The sequence below is a fragment of the Podarcis bocagei genome, assembly GCF_964188305.1.
Source record: "Podarcis bocagei genome assembly, chromosome: 12".
In the NCBI taxonomy this organism is placed as follows: Eukaryota; Metazoa; Chordata; class Lepidosauria; order Squamata; family Lacertidae; genus Podarcis; species Podarcis bocagei.
The window spans coordinates 23,275,670-23,289,897 of record NC_138137.1 but is presented as its reverse complement, the minus strand read 5'-3'; the positions used below and the strand labels follow the sequence as shown (position 1 = coordinate 23,289,897).

General features: G+C 45.9%; 1 protein-coding gene and 1 long non-coding RNA gene across 4 annotated transcripts in view; both read left to right on the top strand.

Annotated features, from left to right (window-relative positions):
* The window catches only part of WIPF3 (WAS/WASL interacting protein family member 3), a 31,824-nt gene that overhangs the window by 4,793 nt on the left and 12,803 nt on the right, over positions 1–14,228 (top strand). For all 3 annotated transcript variants that reach the window (XM_081164690.1, XM_081164692.1, XM_081164691.1), the window contains exon 2: positions 9,332–9,674. In XM_081164690.1, the coding sequence (XP_081020816.1) occupies positions 9,387–9,674 (288 nt within the window). In that variant the 5' untranslated portion in view covers positions 9,332–9,386. The remainder of the gene's footprint in view (positions 1–9,331; positions 9,675–14,228) is intronic.
* The window catches only part of LOC308570341, a 153,039-nt gene continuing 141,358 nt past the window's right edge, over positions 2,548–14,228 (top strand). Inside the window, exon 1 of the long non-coding RNA XR_014001143.1 lies at positions 2,548–2,629. This is a non-coding gene — a long non-coding RNA (uncharacterized lncRNA). The remainder of the gene's footprint in view (positions 2,630–14,228) is intronic.

Here is a 14,228-nt window from a genome sequence, read left to right as displayed (position 1 = left end):
CTTTTCAGGCATCCTAGTTGCACTGCCCAAGGTCTCCTAACCACTTGGAAGCCTATAGGTGGCCTTGACTGCCCTGGGGAAGTAGAGATCTTTCCCAGTCTGCTTCTGTATTAGAATTGTTTTCAGGGGTTTCCCCCCCCCATGTGTATGTTTGCAGCTGTGGGTTCCTTTGGGAGGAAGGATGGAATATAATATACTATACAGTGGTAACTCAGGTTAAGTACTTAATTCATTCTGGAGGTCCGTTCTTAACCTGAAACTGTTCTTAACCTGAAGCACCACTTTTGCTAATGGGGCCCTACCACTGCCGCCGTGCTGCTGGAGCACAATTTCTGTTCTTATCCTGAAGCAAAGTTCTTAACCTAAAGCACTATTTCTGGGTTAGCGGAGTCTGTAACCTGAAGCGGATGTAACCTGAGGTACCACTGTAGCTCCCAATGGATGAGAACAAAGGTCTGTCTAGCCCAGCCTTACCCAACCTGGTGCCCTCATATTTTGGACAATGGCTCCCACTAGCCCCACCCAGCATGTTCGCTATTGCATGATGGGAGAGTTGTGGTCTAAAACATCTGGGGGGGGGGCACCAGCTTGGAGAAGGCTAGTCTGCCCTCAACTTCCTGTTTCGTATATTGCCAATTAAGTGTGTGGAGAAAGATAATAGTTGGGCCAGCCTGAAAGCCTTCTGCTGCATTGATTTTACTTGCCCTCACCTTACCAGTGGCAAAACTGAGCCTAGGAAGCTGCCTTACACCGAGTAAGATCATTGGTTAGTCTAGTTCAGTATTGCTTACACAGACTGGCAGCAGCTTTCCAGGGTTTCAGACAGGGACCTAGGAAGTGGTATCTGACATGCATTTGACACAGGATTTTGTATTTTAAGACATCTTTCCCCACTCTGCTGCCCTCCACGTGTTTTGAACCACCAGCCCTATCAACCCCAGATAGATCATTTGTGATGGCTCCTTGCCCTAGCTCACATTACAAAGCAGTTATTTAGCAGACCTGGTTTTTTATTATTTTGCCTCTTCCTTTCTTTTTTGTTGCAGAAATCCCATCTTTTAGCTATAAAATCACAGGCTGGGAGAGGAATTCCCGCATTGCAAGGGGTTGCACTAGATGAATCTTGGGTCCCTTCCAACTCAACGATTCTATGAATCAAAAACGCAGTTAATCCAACCCAAACTTATTGCAATACAGATGGGCGGGGTATAAATAAATTATTATTATTATTATTATTATTATTATTATTATTATTATTATTATTATTATTATACTCTTGGGTCTCTCTCTCTCTCTTCCCTCATTCAATCTTGCTTTTCAACAATGGGTAAAATCTATGTTTCTGTTTAAAAATAACATCACAGAAAATTTAGAACCAAAAAACATTAAATGCATTACTATGTTTGATTTAACTCAGTTTCAAGAAGTGGAATTTCACCCTCAGTGAACATACCTTTATTGTTTGCATTCTTTTTTTTCTAATCTGTCATCATGTTGATTCAGGCAATGAATTTAAGACCATAGTCCTATGCATATTTGCAAGGGAGGAAATATTGTTTGCATGTTTATCTTAATCCTTTGTAGGAAATGATTGATGATGGTCAAGGGACTCTGCCAAGGATCGGCTTTAATGTATGCCTTTGTGCTAAATTTGCTCAGGGAGACTGTTTGGCACCAGAGTGCAGTCGCTGGATCTCCTGGGTTGGTATGAAAGTGCATGGGCAAAAATGTTTCTGTTGGAGGTAGCATTGTGGGGTCACATGAAGTGGGTACCTTCAACAGGAGATTGGTGCAAATCTTGAGAGCCCATCCACACTTGCCTGCAAAGCCCAGAGTTTCTGTATTCGGTTTGTCACCTTGAGGTCCGTACCTGAGCTCCTTGCGCTCTGGTATGTGGTGTTTCTTGTTCTGCTCCCGGGTTTTCCATTATTCATTCTTTCCAGCAATGCCCAACCCCAGTCCTCGTGGATTAACTGTCTACAGTGGAAAAAAATGAGAAAGGCATAAGCGTGCATTGGTTTTAAAACCAACTACAGTGGTACCTCAGGTTACATACGCTTCAGGTTACATACGCTTCAGGTTACAGACTCTGCTAACCCAGAAATATTACCTCAGGTTAAGAACTTTGCTTCAGGATGAGAACAGAAATCGTGCTCTGGTGGCATGGCGGCAGTAGGAGGCTCCATTAGCTAAAGTGGTGCTTCAGGTTAAGAACAGTTTCAGGTTAAGAACAGACCTCCAGAACGAATTAAGTACTTAACCCGAGGTACCACTGTACAGGCATACCTCGGCTTACAGATGCTATAGGTTGCACGATTTTGGGTTGCGCACCACGCCAAACCTGGAAGTATTGGAACAGGTTACTTCCGGGTTCTGGCGCTTGCACATGCACAGAAGCGCTGAATCTCAACCCACATGTGCGCAGATGCGGTGCTGCGGGTTGCGGGCGCTGCAGGTTGCGGACGTGCTTTCAGCACGGATCACGTTCGCAACCCGAGCATCCACTGTACAGTGGCACCTCAGGTTACAGACACTTCAGGTTACAGACTCCGCTAACCCAGAAATAGTACCTCGGGTTAAGAACTTTGCTTCAGGATGAGAATAGAAATTGCACAGCGGCAGCGTGCTGGTAGCAGGAGGCCCCATTAGCTAAAGTGGTACCTCAGGTTAAGAACAGTTTCAGGTTAAGAACGGACCTCCAGAATGAATTAAGTTCTTAACCCGAGGTACCACTGTAGGTAGAGGAAAATCTGGATTTATAGGGGAGAAAGTAAAAGCAGCTGCTTTCAGTGAATGTAGCATAGACCAGGAGGCATTAAAAGCTGCATAATCCAAGTTAAGTAGAAGTGTGGATGGGCATTGATGAGTCTACTTACATAATGACCAGCATAACAGACTAGTTTAACGTCCAAAATAAATGCAAACACTTAAATTTCCTCACTTCCTCCCACCTAACTCAAGATGTCGGGCTTCACTACGCAAAACACAACTCACTATTCTGGGTTGGGTAATTTGCTTTTCTTTATATCTGCTGCTAAATCAAGAAGAAGAAAATCTTCTCAAAGCAATATACATAGTAAATAAAAAATCAAAGGTAAAAATATAAAAAGAACATAAAACTGGGTCACTTTTCTGTGATGGTAGTGATATGGTGATAGTTAGACAAACGCGGTATTTGAGCACAGCATGTCTCAGATGCTCACCTGGAGATAAAGACCTACCTTTTGAGAGATGATAAAAGACCAGAATGATTAGATGTTCGGAAACAAAGCACCACTGAAATGATCCCAAATTGGATGTTCCTTGCTAGTGTTTCCCCAGGGGTCAGTTTAAAAGCTGCTACTGCTGACCCTTTTTGATGCTAAATGTCAAAAGTCAGGTTTCACTTTCAGTTCACGCAAAAACTCACCTGCGCTGGCCTCCATCTCTGCCAGAATCTCAGAGAAAGCTACAGTGGTGCCTCACAAGACGAAATTAATTCGTTCCGCAAGTCTCTTCGTCTTGCGAGTTTTTCGTCTTGCGATGCACGGTTTCCCATAGGAATGCATTGAAAATCAATTAACCTCTTCTGAAGGCTGGGGGGGGGGACAAGGGCTTTTCTTCCCACCCCCAGCATTTTAAAAAACCCCGCTGTCCGGGCGATCTTAAAATGCTGGCGGGGCGATTTAAAAGCCCCTGGGAAGGCAGGCAGGGAGGACAAAGACTTTTGCCCCCCGCCAGCCTTCAGAAGAGGTCCTGGACCTCTTCTGAAGGCGGGCGGGGGGTGAAAGTCTTTGCTCCCCCCTCCTGCCTTCAAAAGCCCTCTGGGACAGGCAGGCAGGGGGGAGCAAAGACTTTCGCCCCCCGCCCGCCTTCAGAAGGTGTTCCCTCCCCGCTGCCCGGCTTCGGAGCACCGTTCCGAAGCCGGGCGGCGGGTGTTCCCTCCCCGCCGCCCGGCTTCGGAGCATCGTTCCATAGCCCAGGGGCGGCGGGAGGAGGCGTTCCCGCCCCACTGCCCGGCTTCGGAGGAGGTCCGAGGACAGTGGGGAAGACGCACTGCGCTTCCCCGCTGTCCCGGATATTTCCCTATGGGCTGTCGTCTTGCGAAGCAAGCCCATAGGGAAATTCGTCTTGCGAAGCGCCTCCAAAACGGAAAACCCTTTCGTCTAGCAAAAGAAAATCAATGCAATTTTTACATAGTGTTTTTTTCTTTTGTTATAACAATTTAATTTCTGACTTACAGCGTTTTCCCCCCTGTGTGTAGATCCACCCTGAGAGGAGATATGGTAGCCATCTCCAAATAACTCAAGGGATGTCACACAAATGAGGGAACAAGCTTGTGGGGTGACAAGTGATTCCCAGGAAGCTTCTGATTATAGAGGCGCTGGATCCTCAGGGGTTGTAGGTTCGAGCCCCACATTGGGCAAAAGATTCCTGCATTGCAGGGGCTGGGCTAGATGATGTCGTGGTCCCTTCTCACTCTGATTACTCTATAACCCTATAAACCTGGGGTGGGACTGCAGCTCGGGAATAGAGAGGATGCTTTGCATACAGAAGATATTAGGCATTGCCAATGGAAGGAGTGGGAAGCAGGTCATAGGAGACCTGCTTGAGTTTTTGGAGAGCTGCTGTCCGTCTGAGTAGGCCACGGACAGCATGGAGCCCTCCAGATGTTTTTGAACTGCAGCTCCCATCATTCCTGACAATTGTCAATGCTCGCCGAGACTGATGGGAGTTGTAGTCCAACAGCACCCAGAAGGCAGCGCATAGTGTACCCCTGGAGCAGGAAATAGTGGGTTAAATGAGCAAGTAGTCCGACTTGGTATAAATCAGATTTCTAATGACTATTGTAGTCTAGGCAATAGGAGATCTAGCTGCTATCAAGATGAACTTGTCTTATATTTGGGATCACGCCTCTGTGACCTTCAGCCTGCCCACTTCAAGCTTCAGGTAGATGATATGTACAGATGGAAGAAACTAACAAAGATTTTTTTCTTTAAAAAAAGTCAAACAAGAACTGCCTGGGTGAATTGTATTGCATTTTAATTTACAGTATTGACTTGGAAAAACAACAGTGCCTCTTGCTTTCTTTTTCCTAAGGCTACATTCTTAAAATACCTGATTTTAAAATAACATTCCTGAGTTCCATATCCTGATATTGTTCAAGGGGGGGGGGGGTTGGTGCACTAGTAACAGGTATGTTGCCCTGAAGATCCTAGAAAATGGATATTGGCCAATAAGCTCGTTTGTGCAAAACTCAAAATGAAAATTCAATGTCCGGGGGGGGGGGGGTTGCTTGCTCAGTTACAAGGAAAGCTTTGCAAAAATGTACCTCATTGGAAAGGTGGATCTGGTGCACCAATGTGAGATTGCCGTGATGCAAATAGGGCAGAAGTGGAAACCGTGGAAACGGCGAGATGGGGGAACATTGTGAGCGAGGTCTTGAGGATCAAATTGTACAAGACTAAATATCACTAGGGAACCTACAGCTGCTGCTGGTTCCTGTGACTCACAGAGCCAAGGACAAAGGGGTGAACATGCCCTCGCAATGTCTTGAGGGAGGAAAACAAGCTGTGGCTACGGGTGGAATCGCTCGTGACATTTCCATGCATGAAAGGGAATTTGATGGAAGCAGATAAGCTGTTATTATAAACACTCTTGAGAACATTATTCAGACAAAGATGCAGGTTTGTGGTGCTGTAGGCCATTAGGAAATGGTTGAACTGTAGAGTCATACTATGTTCCAGAGACTCCTGGGGTTTCTCAGGAAGATCAGCTGTGATTCTTTGGCCAAGAGGTCAATCATTTATTTTTACTACAGTGGTACCTTTGGTTGTGAATGGGATCCGTTCCGGAGCCCCGTTTGCAACCTGAACAGAACATAACCCACGCCTGTGGATCACGATTCGCTGCTTCTGTGCATGCACGCGACGTCATTTTGAGTATCTGCGCATGCGCGAGCGGCGAAACCCGGAAGTAACCCGTTCCGTTACTTCCGGGTCGCCGCAGGACGCAACCTGAAAACGCTCAACCTGAAGTGTCTTTAGCCCGAGGTATGACTGTATTTGTTAAATTTGTGTACTACCCTTCATCCGAAGATCACAGGGGCAGTTCACAGCGTAAAAGTGCAAAATGAGAACACAAAACGCATAATAAATCAACAAACGAATAGCTCCCCTTTCACAAACACGTTTAATTTTCACCTGGGGCCTAAAGGCATGTAATGAAGGCACCAGGTGAGCTTCTCTGGGGAAAGCATTCCACAAACAGGGAGCCACCACAGAAATGGCCTCTTCTCATCTTCCCGTCTTCCAGGCCTCTCGGGGCACACAAAGAAGGGCTTCAGATGATGGTTCCAGGTCAGTTCGCATGGGGAGAGTTGGTCCTTGTGGAATAAGTAGAAACCTCTATAAATGTGGAATAAGTAGGAATCTCTATGGAGGTGAAGAGCTAGAAATTTAAATTGGTTTTTAGATAATTTCTCATATCACCATGGTACCAGTCTTAAGCTGAAGCTTTTATTTTTCACGACAAAAAACCTTATTGGCGTCTGTTCTTCCAAGTTACTTAATTGGATTTAATAATTGCATTCTGTGCTGTGGGAGGGCATGGGAATTCTGGAGGGCAACCAAGCAAAGCATAGGCTGCATACATGGCATTGTTATTCATGTTTCCTCTTTGAGCTGCTCTCCATGAATGCAGCGTTAGAAACGTTATTATTCTGACTGATGCAAGGTCAGCCTCAAACAGGTTGCTGCCTGAGACAAAAATGTCAGAAGCTGACTGTACTGCCAGATGAATCTTACGGCAACATTGGTGAGGGGAGGTGTCCTCTGCTGCAGCCAAGACTAGCTTAGGTGACTCAGGTGACTCAGGCAGTGCTCTTGTTCAACAGAGAGGAACAGCTGAGGAGGGAAAGCTGAGAGGCTTTTGCTATTGGCTCATCCACACACACCAGCATCTGCCTCCTGGGGCATTCATTCTGCCTAATAAGGTGGTCACGTTAAGTGTAATGGGTTTAATTCACACAGAAATGGAAAATGTATATGCATTAATAATGGTTTAAAATGGGGAAATTCTATTGCTAACATTGTTTCCTCCCAAACAATAAGTTTCTAAGGATTCCCCGTTGTTTGTTTCTCTACTCTGTGCTGAGAGTGAAGGTAAAGGTAAAGGGACCCCTGACCGTTTGATCCAGTCGTGACCGACTCTGGGGTTGCGGTGCTCATCTGCCTTTATTGGCCGAGGGAGCCGGCATACAGCTTCCGGGTCATGTGGCCAGCATGACCAAGCTGCTTCTGGCGAACCAGAGCAGCGCACGGAAACGCCGTTTACCTTCTCACTGGAGTGATAACCTAGTTATCTACTTGCACTTTGACATGCTTTCGAACTGTTAGGTTGGCAGGAGCAGGGACCGAGCAACGGGAGCTCACCCTGTTGCAGGGATTTGAACTGCTGACCTTCTGATCGGCAAGTATTAGATTGCAAATTTGCCATCTTGAAAGGTGGCGGCTGTTAGTCTTTCTCCAAACACAGCAGAGAACAAAAGCATGTGATAATAGCTCTCCCAAAAGAGCTGCTTAGCCTTGGGCAGGCTGGGATGGGGGGCAGGGAGAGACACCATTTTGATTTTGGGATTACTTCATATTTTCTAAGACGCTGAGCCTGTCCTGGACAGCACACAAAACATTATATGGGTATTTTTTAAAAGTACATTTGATGTTTTAATGAAGAAAGTTCTGCCCTAAAAGTTTGAATAGTATTTTTCTGGGCCTGGGCAATGATTTATTCCAAAAGGAGTCAGTTCTTATGCTTCCAGTCGCTTTAAACTGTGCAATATTAATATCTGCAACAGGCCAGCCCTGTTTGTATGCCAGACAAAAAGTGCCTGGTTGGGATTCCCATAGTCCACACAGTGCCTGCTCCCAGTTTGAGCTGACAACTGGGGAAAGAGCCTTTGTTCAAAGCAGGGAGGGGATGTTGCTGCAGCACAGCTCCCATTATCCTTGACCATTGGCTGTGCTGATGGAAGTTAGACTCCAACCACCTAGGTTCCTTGCCTCACACATAAAGGAAAATTCCATCTGGGAGGAAAGTGGTTGTTAGCAGAGCACTGCGTAAACGCTATACTTATTTCTCAGCTTTCCTTTCAAGGGCACACTCTGCTGTAAGGAATAATAGCAAGATGGATCGACAAGTGCAGCTTTAACATTCATGGACGAGGTTCCATTTGCAAAGCTGGCATTTAAGGCGAAGGTCGCCGCCGAATGAGTGCAATCATTGCAAACAGTGGTGCGCTCAGAAACTTGAGGCATATTGTTCCAGGGGAAGAGTGTTTGAGTCAGGCAGTGGGCAGAATAAAATAAAAGTACAAGTGCTAGAAAGGTTGACGCGGGCTGAGAGTTATTCACTATTGTAGAGAAGCTGGAACGTCATCGCCTGCCAAGAGTAAGAAATTATGGAGCGTGAGAATGGTGAAGGTAGAAGAACGGAAGTGGGGAAGTCTCAGTCGGCTTGATAGGGCCCATGGGCAACCTAGTGAGGAATAAGAGTCTGAGGCAAGAGGGAATAAATAGTGCCTAATTCTCATTGAAGTGAATTATGTGTGTGTGGACTGTATCAGGTCAGATTGTCACATGAGGGATCATATCTGAATGCACTTTCTTTAAAAAAGTTTAAAAGTCTTCACATAGAAAATTAGATGTCAATGGAAATTTAGTTGTGTCCCAACACGGGCATGTTCCATGCTCAAGCTAATACAGTAGAACCTTGGTTCCCAAACTTAATCCGTTCTGGAAGTCCGTTTGACTCCCAAAACCAAGGCGTGGCTTCTGATTGGCTGCAGGAGCTTCCTGCAGCCAATCGGATGCCACAAGAGCCACGCCGGATGTTCGGCTCCCAAAGAATGTTCGAAAACTGGAACAATCACTTCCAATTTTCGATCGGGAGCCAGAATGTTTGGCTCCCAAGGGTGTTTGGAAGCTGAGGTTCCACTGTAATAATAATATTACCTTCATCTTGATCGGCAACTTAGACTCAGGGGAGCCAATTTGGGCCCCAGGTTATGGGTGCCCAGTGTGGTACTGGAAGTCAGGTTCTGAGGTCTTAGAAGACCTCAGAAAGCATCTCTGATGCCTTGGAAATGCTGTGGGAGGCCTTGCGAGAGGGCCCTGCGGTGTGGGTGCCCCTGCTTAGACTTCTGTTATTCATGTGCGTGGGAAAGGAGTGAGGGACCTATGGATTCCACCCAGAACTAAGGTTTTATTAAAAGTCTTTGGCTTTATGAATGACCAACCTGGAGGCTTCTGGTGGATGTAGGATGTAAATTCAGTTTTCTTTTTTCTTTCCCTAGATCATTTTGTCTGTGATCTTTGAGAGCGGACTGACTGAAAATAGAAACTTGACAGATGCCTGTTCCACTGCCACCACCTGCTCCTCCTCTTCCACCATCTCTTTCTGGAGGAGCCCCACCACCAGCTCCTCCTCTTCCGCCATCTTTCTCTGCAGCTCCACCTCCTCCTCCTCCTCCTCCTCCTCCTCCTCTACCTTCTTGTTCTGGAGGTCCACCACCTGCCCCGCCTCCACCTCCCCTTCCATCACCGTCTTCTGGATGTCCACCACCACCACCACCACCTCCTGCCTCTTTTTCATCATCTTCCGGAGGTCCACCATCACTGCCATCTTCATGCCCTTTGGTAAGGCTCATCTTTCAATTTTTTCCCTTGATTGTGATTGCAACATTGCGGTCTCACAATTAAAATTCTGTTTTGGACTTAGAAACTTAGCTACAAAGTCCTCGGTTTAAAATGTCTTATCAGTAAGTGTTATTCAAATACAGGTGGTTGTTTTTTTAATGAGAAAAATTAACTAGTCTTGAATGCCTAGACATTCTTCTGTTTATTGCAGATTTCTCCATCCACTTGGTTGTCACCATTCCCAATGTTACAATGAGTCTGTTGACATAATCCGTAGCTCAGTCGGTAGAGCATGAGACTCTTAATCTCAGAGTCATGGGTTTGAACCCCGTGTTGGGTGAAAGATTCCTGCATTGTAGGGAGTTGAACTAGATGACCCTCAACTCTACAAGTCTGTGCTTCTGTGAAAACATGGTTGCGAAGGCAGAGAAACACAGGAAGATTATTTACATTGTGACAGGCCACTAGTCCATCTAGCTTCAGTATTGTTTATATAAACCGACTGGCAGCTGCAATTATTATTTATTAGATTTCTATACAGTGGTACCTCAGGTTACATACACTTCAGGTTACAGACTCCGCTAACCCAGAAATAGTGCTTCAGGTTAAGAACTTTGCTTCAGGATGAGAACAGAAATCGTGCTCTGGCGGTGCGGCGGCAGTGGGAGGCCCCATTAGCTAAAGTGGTGCTTCAGGTTAAGAACAGTTTCAGGTTAAGAACAGACCTCCAGAACGAATTAAGTACTTAACCTGAGGTACCACTGTACCACCTTTCATCCAAGGATCATAGGGAAGTTTCTGGTTGGGTGTCTCCCAGCCCGACCTGGAGTTCCGAGACATCTTCTGCTTGCGAGGCGCATGGTCCTTCCATGGCACATTGTGCTTCCTAATATCCTAACTTCAGAGGCTGTAGCGCTGCCATATGTCTGCAACCAGACATTGCTGGAATTTCTGAAAATCAGTGAAAACGTTCGGGGCAACATATGTCGGAAGTGTTTCTTTTTCCCTTTAAAAAGTGCTAATTTCCCTCCCTTAAAATAGCTCAAAAACTCCTCAAAAACTTTTGTGTCCAGATTTTCATTTTTTGAAATATGGCAACCTCTAGGAGGTTTTTATTTCTTCATTTGCACAGAGAATTTATAGGCCTTGGTGTCTGTATCACGCACCTGCTAAGATTACCCAGCTGTTACTGCAGCTGCTAGGTTTTCTGAGGAAACTGGAATGAAGCTTAAGGAATGTAAATGGAATGAGTCCTCACATATGCACTTCCTGTCCTGCAGTTGCAGCAACTGTCCAAGATGTTTGCATATTGTCCATTCTGTTTTCTGCATCGTTTGATCACCTCCACCTATTGGGAACAGTATTCCACCACCACCACCACCACCACCCCGTATTGTGGATGCTATTTGTTAAAAAAAGGTTTACCTGAATACAGTATTCTTTTTTTGACAAAGCCATTTCTGCCACTTCCGGTTAGAGACTCACGTTAGGCCTTTTAATAATACAAATGATACAAATACAGCAAATTGTGAATACGCACACATGCTCACACTTCCTAGAGAGTAATTGGATACAGCGGGACTTCTTTATAAACAAACATTTATAGGATCAGACTACTGATTGAGGGATTAATGGACTAAGACTCATATGATAAACCATCTAACACTTTTTGAATTGAATGGCACAATCATAAAACTGAGTCCCATTTTCTTTAACGGGGGATTAGGAGATTGGTGCCTTCCTGCTTCCTGTGATTAGTAGAATTTGAATTTGAATAGAAGCCCACTTGAATAATTTGCACATAGGACTCTGTTCGACAGAATATAGCTGTTCAAAGCAGAACATTCTGGGGGTTTTTTAAACAGCCAAATTTATTCTGCCTTTCTACTAAGCAATTAATGTTTTTCTTAGGATACTTCACTAGATTGTATTAAATCCAACATATATTAAATCACCTAAGTGAATTCAATAGGACTGTTCTTGCTTAATTGTTGTCACCTTTATTTAAATAAAAACACCTCTCTGCGCTTAACTAGGGTTGTGGGAATTTAACATGGAGTCTGGCATCTGATGTAGGAGTGAGAATAAAAGAGAAAATTGTATTGGGTATCACGAAGGATATTACATAAATTGCTTTGTGGATTTTTAAAAAAACCTTTAACACTATTTTTCACTGGGAGGGGTAGCATTGAATTTCAATACACTAAGCTGTCTGGAAAATTACTGCAAGCTCCTGCATTTGAAGCAGGTGTTCTGTTTGTCTGTCTGATACTATTGCAACGAGAAACAATTTTCTTGAAGGCATCCTTGGAGGCAGATGGTGGCAACGATGTAAATAAGGGGGGAGATACTTATTTATGAACTTCCTGCGACTGCACTGTTTCAAACACTAGAAGATGCTTTGACAAATCCAAAATAATTAATGCTTTTCTCGAATAACAACCCATTCACATTGCTGTCAGTGCTGAAACAGAATCCTCTTTTAAGAAGAAAAATAATATCACAACCTTTATCCCTATCTCCATGTGCTTGGGAGTAAACTTGGTTGAATGCAATAGGGCTTACTTCTGAGTCAGCATTGTGCTGGGTGGAAAACGCAGACAAATTTGAAGCAATCTCAATTTATTTTGTCTGCAGACTGATGCAAGCTCACGAAATGTGTGAATGTCTGCTGCTCTTTACACTCCATTACTGCATTATTTACTGTTAGTTAATTAATGAAAGCAAGTTAATTAATAGCCTGTCCTTTGACAAAAGACACCAGGGCAGTTTACAGCAGCACAAAAAAATACAACATGAGTTAATTAAAACAGTCAAAGTTAAAAACAACAACAACATCTTGCCTCTTTTAGATAACACCTGAGTGGCTGACCTGGGTAGATAGACAGCTCCCCCTCCTACCCAGAACATAATTTCCAAATCCTGGCTCTAGACCTGAGGTCTAGGTAAAAGGTAGGCTCTAGGCCCAGGGGTGGGGAGCTTGTTGGACTACAACACCCATTATCCCTGACCATAGACCATGCTGGCTGAGGTCTTTGGGAGCTGGAGTCTATCAACATCTGGAAGCTACAGGTTCCCCCCTCCCCCACTTCTCTAAGCAGTGGGGTTCTGGGGGTGAAATCTACCAGAGGCAGGTGTGGTCTGAAAACTTAAGTAACAAGGCAGATGATAAAGTGGGCCGGGATGAGTACATACCGTATTTTTCGCCCTATAGGACACACTTTTTCCCCTCCAAAAATGAAGGGGAAATGTGTGTGTGTCCTATGGGGCGAATGCAGGCTTTCGCTGAAGCCTGGAGAGCGAGAGGGGTCGGTGCGCACCGACCCCTCTCGCTCTCCAGGCTTCAGGAGAGCCCCAGCGCCAGCCCCACAAGCTCGGGGGACAGAGGGAGGCGGAACGCCGCCATCCTGCTGTCTCCCGAAGTGGTTTGGAGGCTGACGGCGGGGAGACCCCGCCGCCAGCCCCGCAAGCTCCGGGGACAGTGGGGAGGCGCAGCGCGTCTTCCCGCTGTCCCCGGACCTGATCTGAAGGCGGGCGGCGGGGAGAAGAGCGCTTCTCCCCGCTGCCGGCCCCACAAGCGCCTGGGGGGGGGGAATAAATTTTTTTCCCTTTATTTCCCCCCCAAAAAACTTGATACGTCCTATGGGCCGGTGCGTCCTATGGGGCGAAAAATACGGTAATTGAAAGCAGGTAGCGGTCTAAATCCAAAACAGCAATCAAAGCTAGGTAGAAGTTGCCTAGGGAGAGTCTTCACATAAGGAGCAAGATGCTCATGCAGACTGAGGAGTGATATTTGATTCACGGGATTGGTGGGTGGTGACTGGCCCTTGGGTCAGGTATGCTCAGGTATTAAAGGTAAAGGGACCCCTGACCATGGTGTACAGCTTCCAGGTCATGTGGCCAGCATGACTAAGCCACTTCTGGCGAACCAGAGCAGCGCATGGAAATGCCGTTTACCTTCCCACCGGAGTGGTACCTATTTATCTACTTGCACTTGACGTGCTTTCGAACTGCTAGGTGGGCAGGAGCAGGGACCGAGCAACCCCGTCGTGGGGATTCGAACCGCCGACCTTCTGATTGGCAAGTCCTAGGCTCTGTGGTTTAACCCACAGCGCCACCCGCGTCCCTTGCTTTTACATAGTTCCATCCTTATTTCAGACATTGTGATATGTTGTTATATGTTGTGATGTTTGGCTGGTATCTGTATATTGCAATGTTGAAAACCAGATATCCCCCAGCCTTAGCAGTCACACTCATTGCTTGAAAACCAGGGGGGGTGCATTCCCATACCCATTGATACAAGAGCATGAACACTCAAATGGAGTTAGAATGTGTTGGGTGGCTGTTCTGATCCACTGGCCGGCAGGAGGGCTTGTAGGGATGGTTCGGTGCAGGGATACCAAAGGAGGGTGCCAACAACAGGAGAATGGCCCGTTCTAGTGCTTTATTCAAGAAGGCGTAGACTTGCAGCAAAGCATCCCGCCAGTTCTCCTAGCCTTTGTAGAAGCAGGATGGACACTGCAGCAAGGAGACGGCTTTTCTGCACCCAAGCAG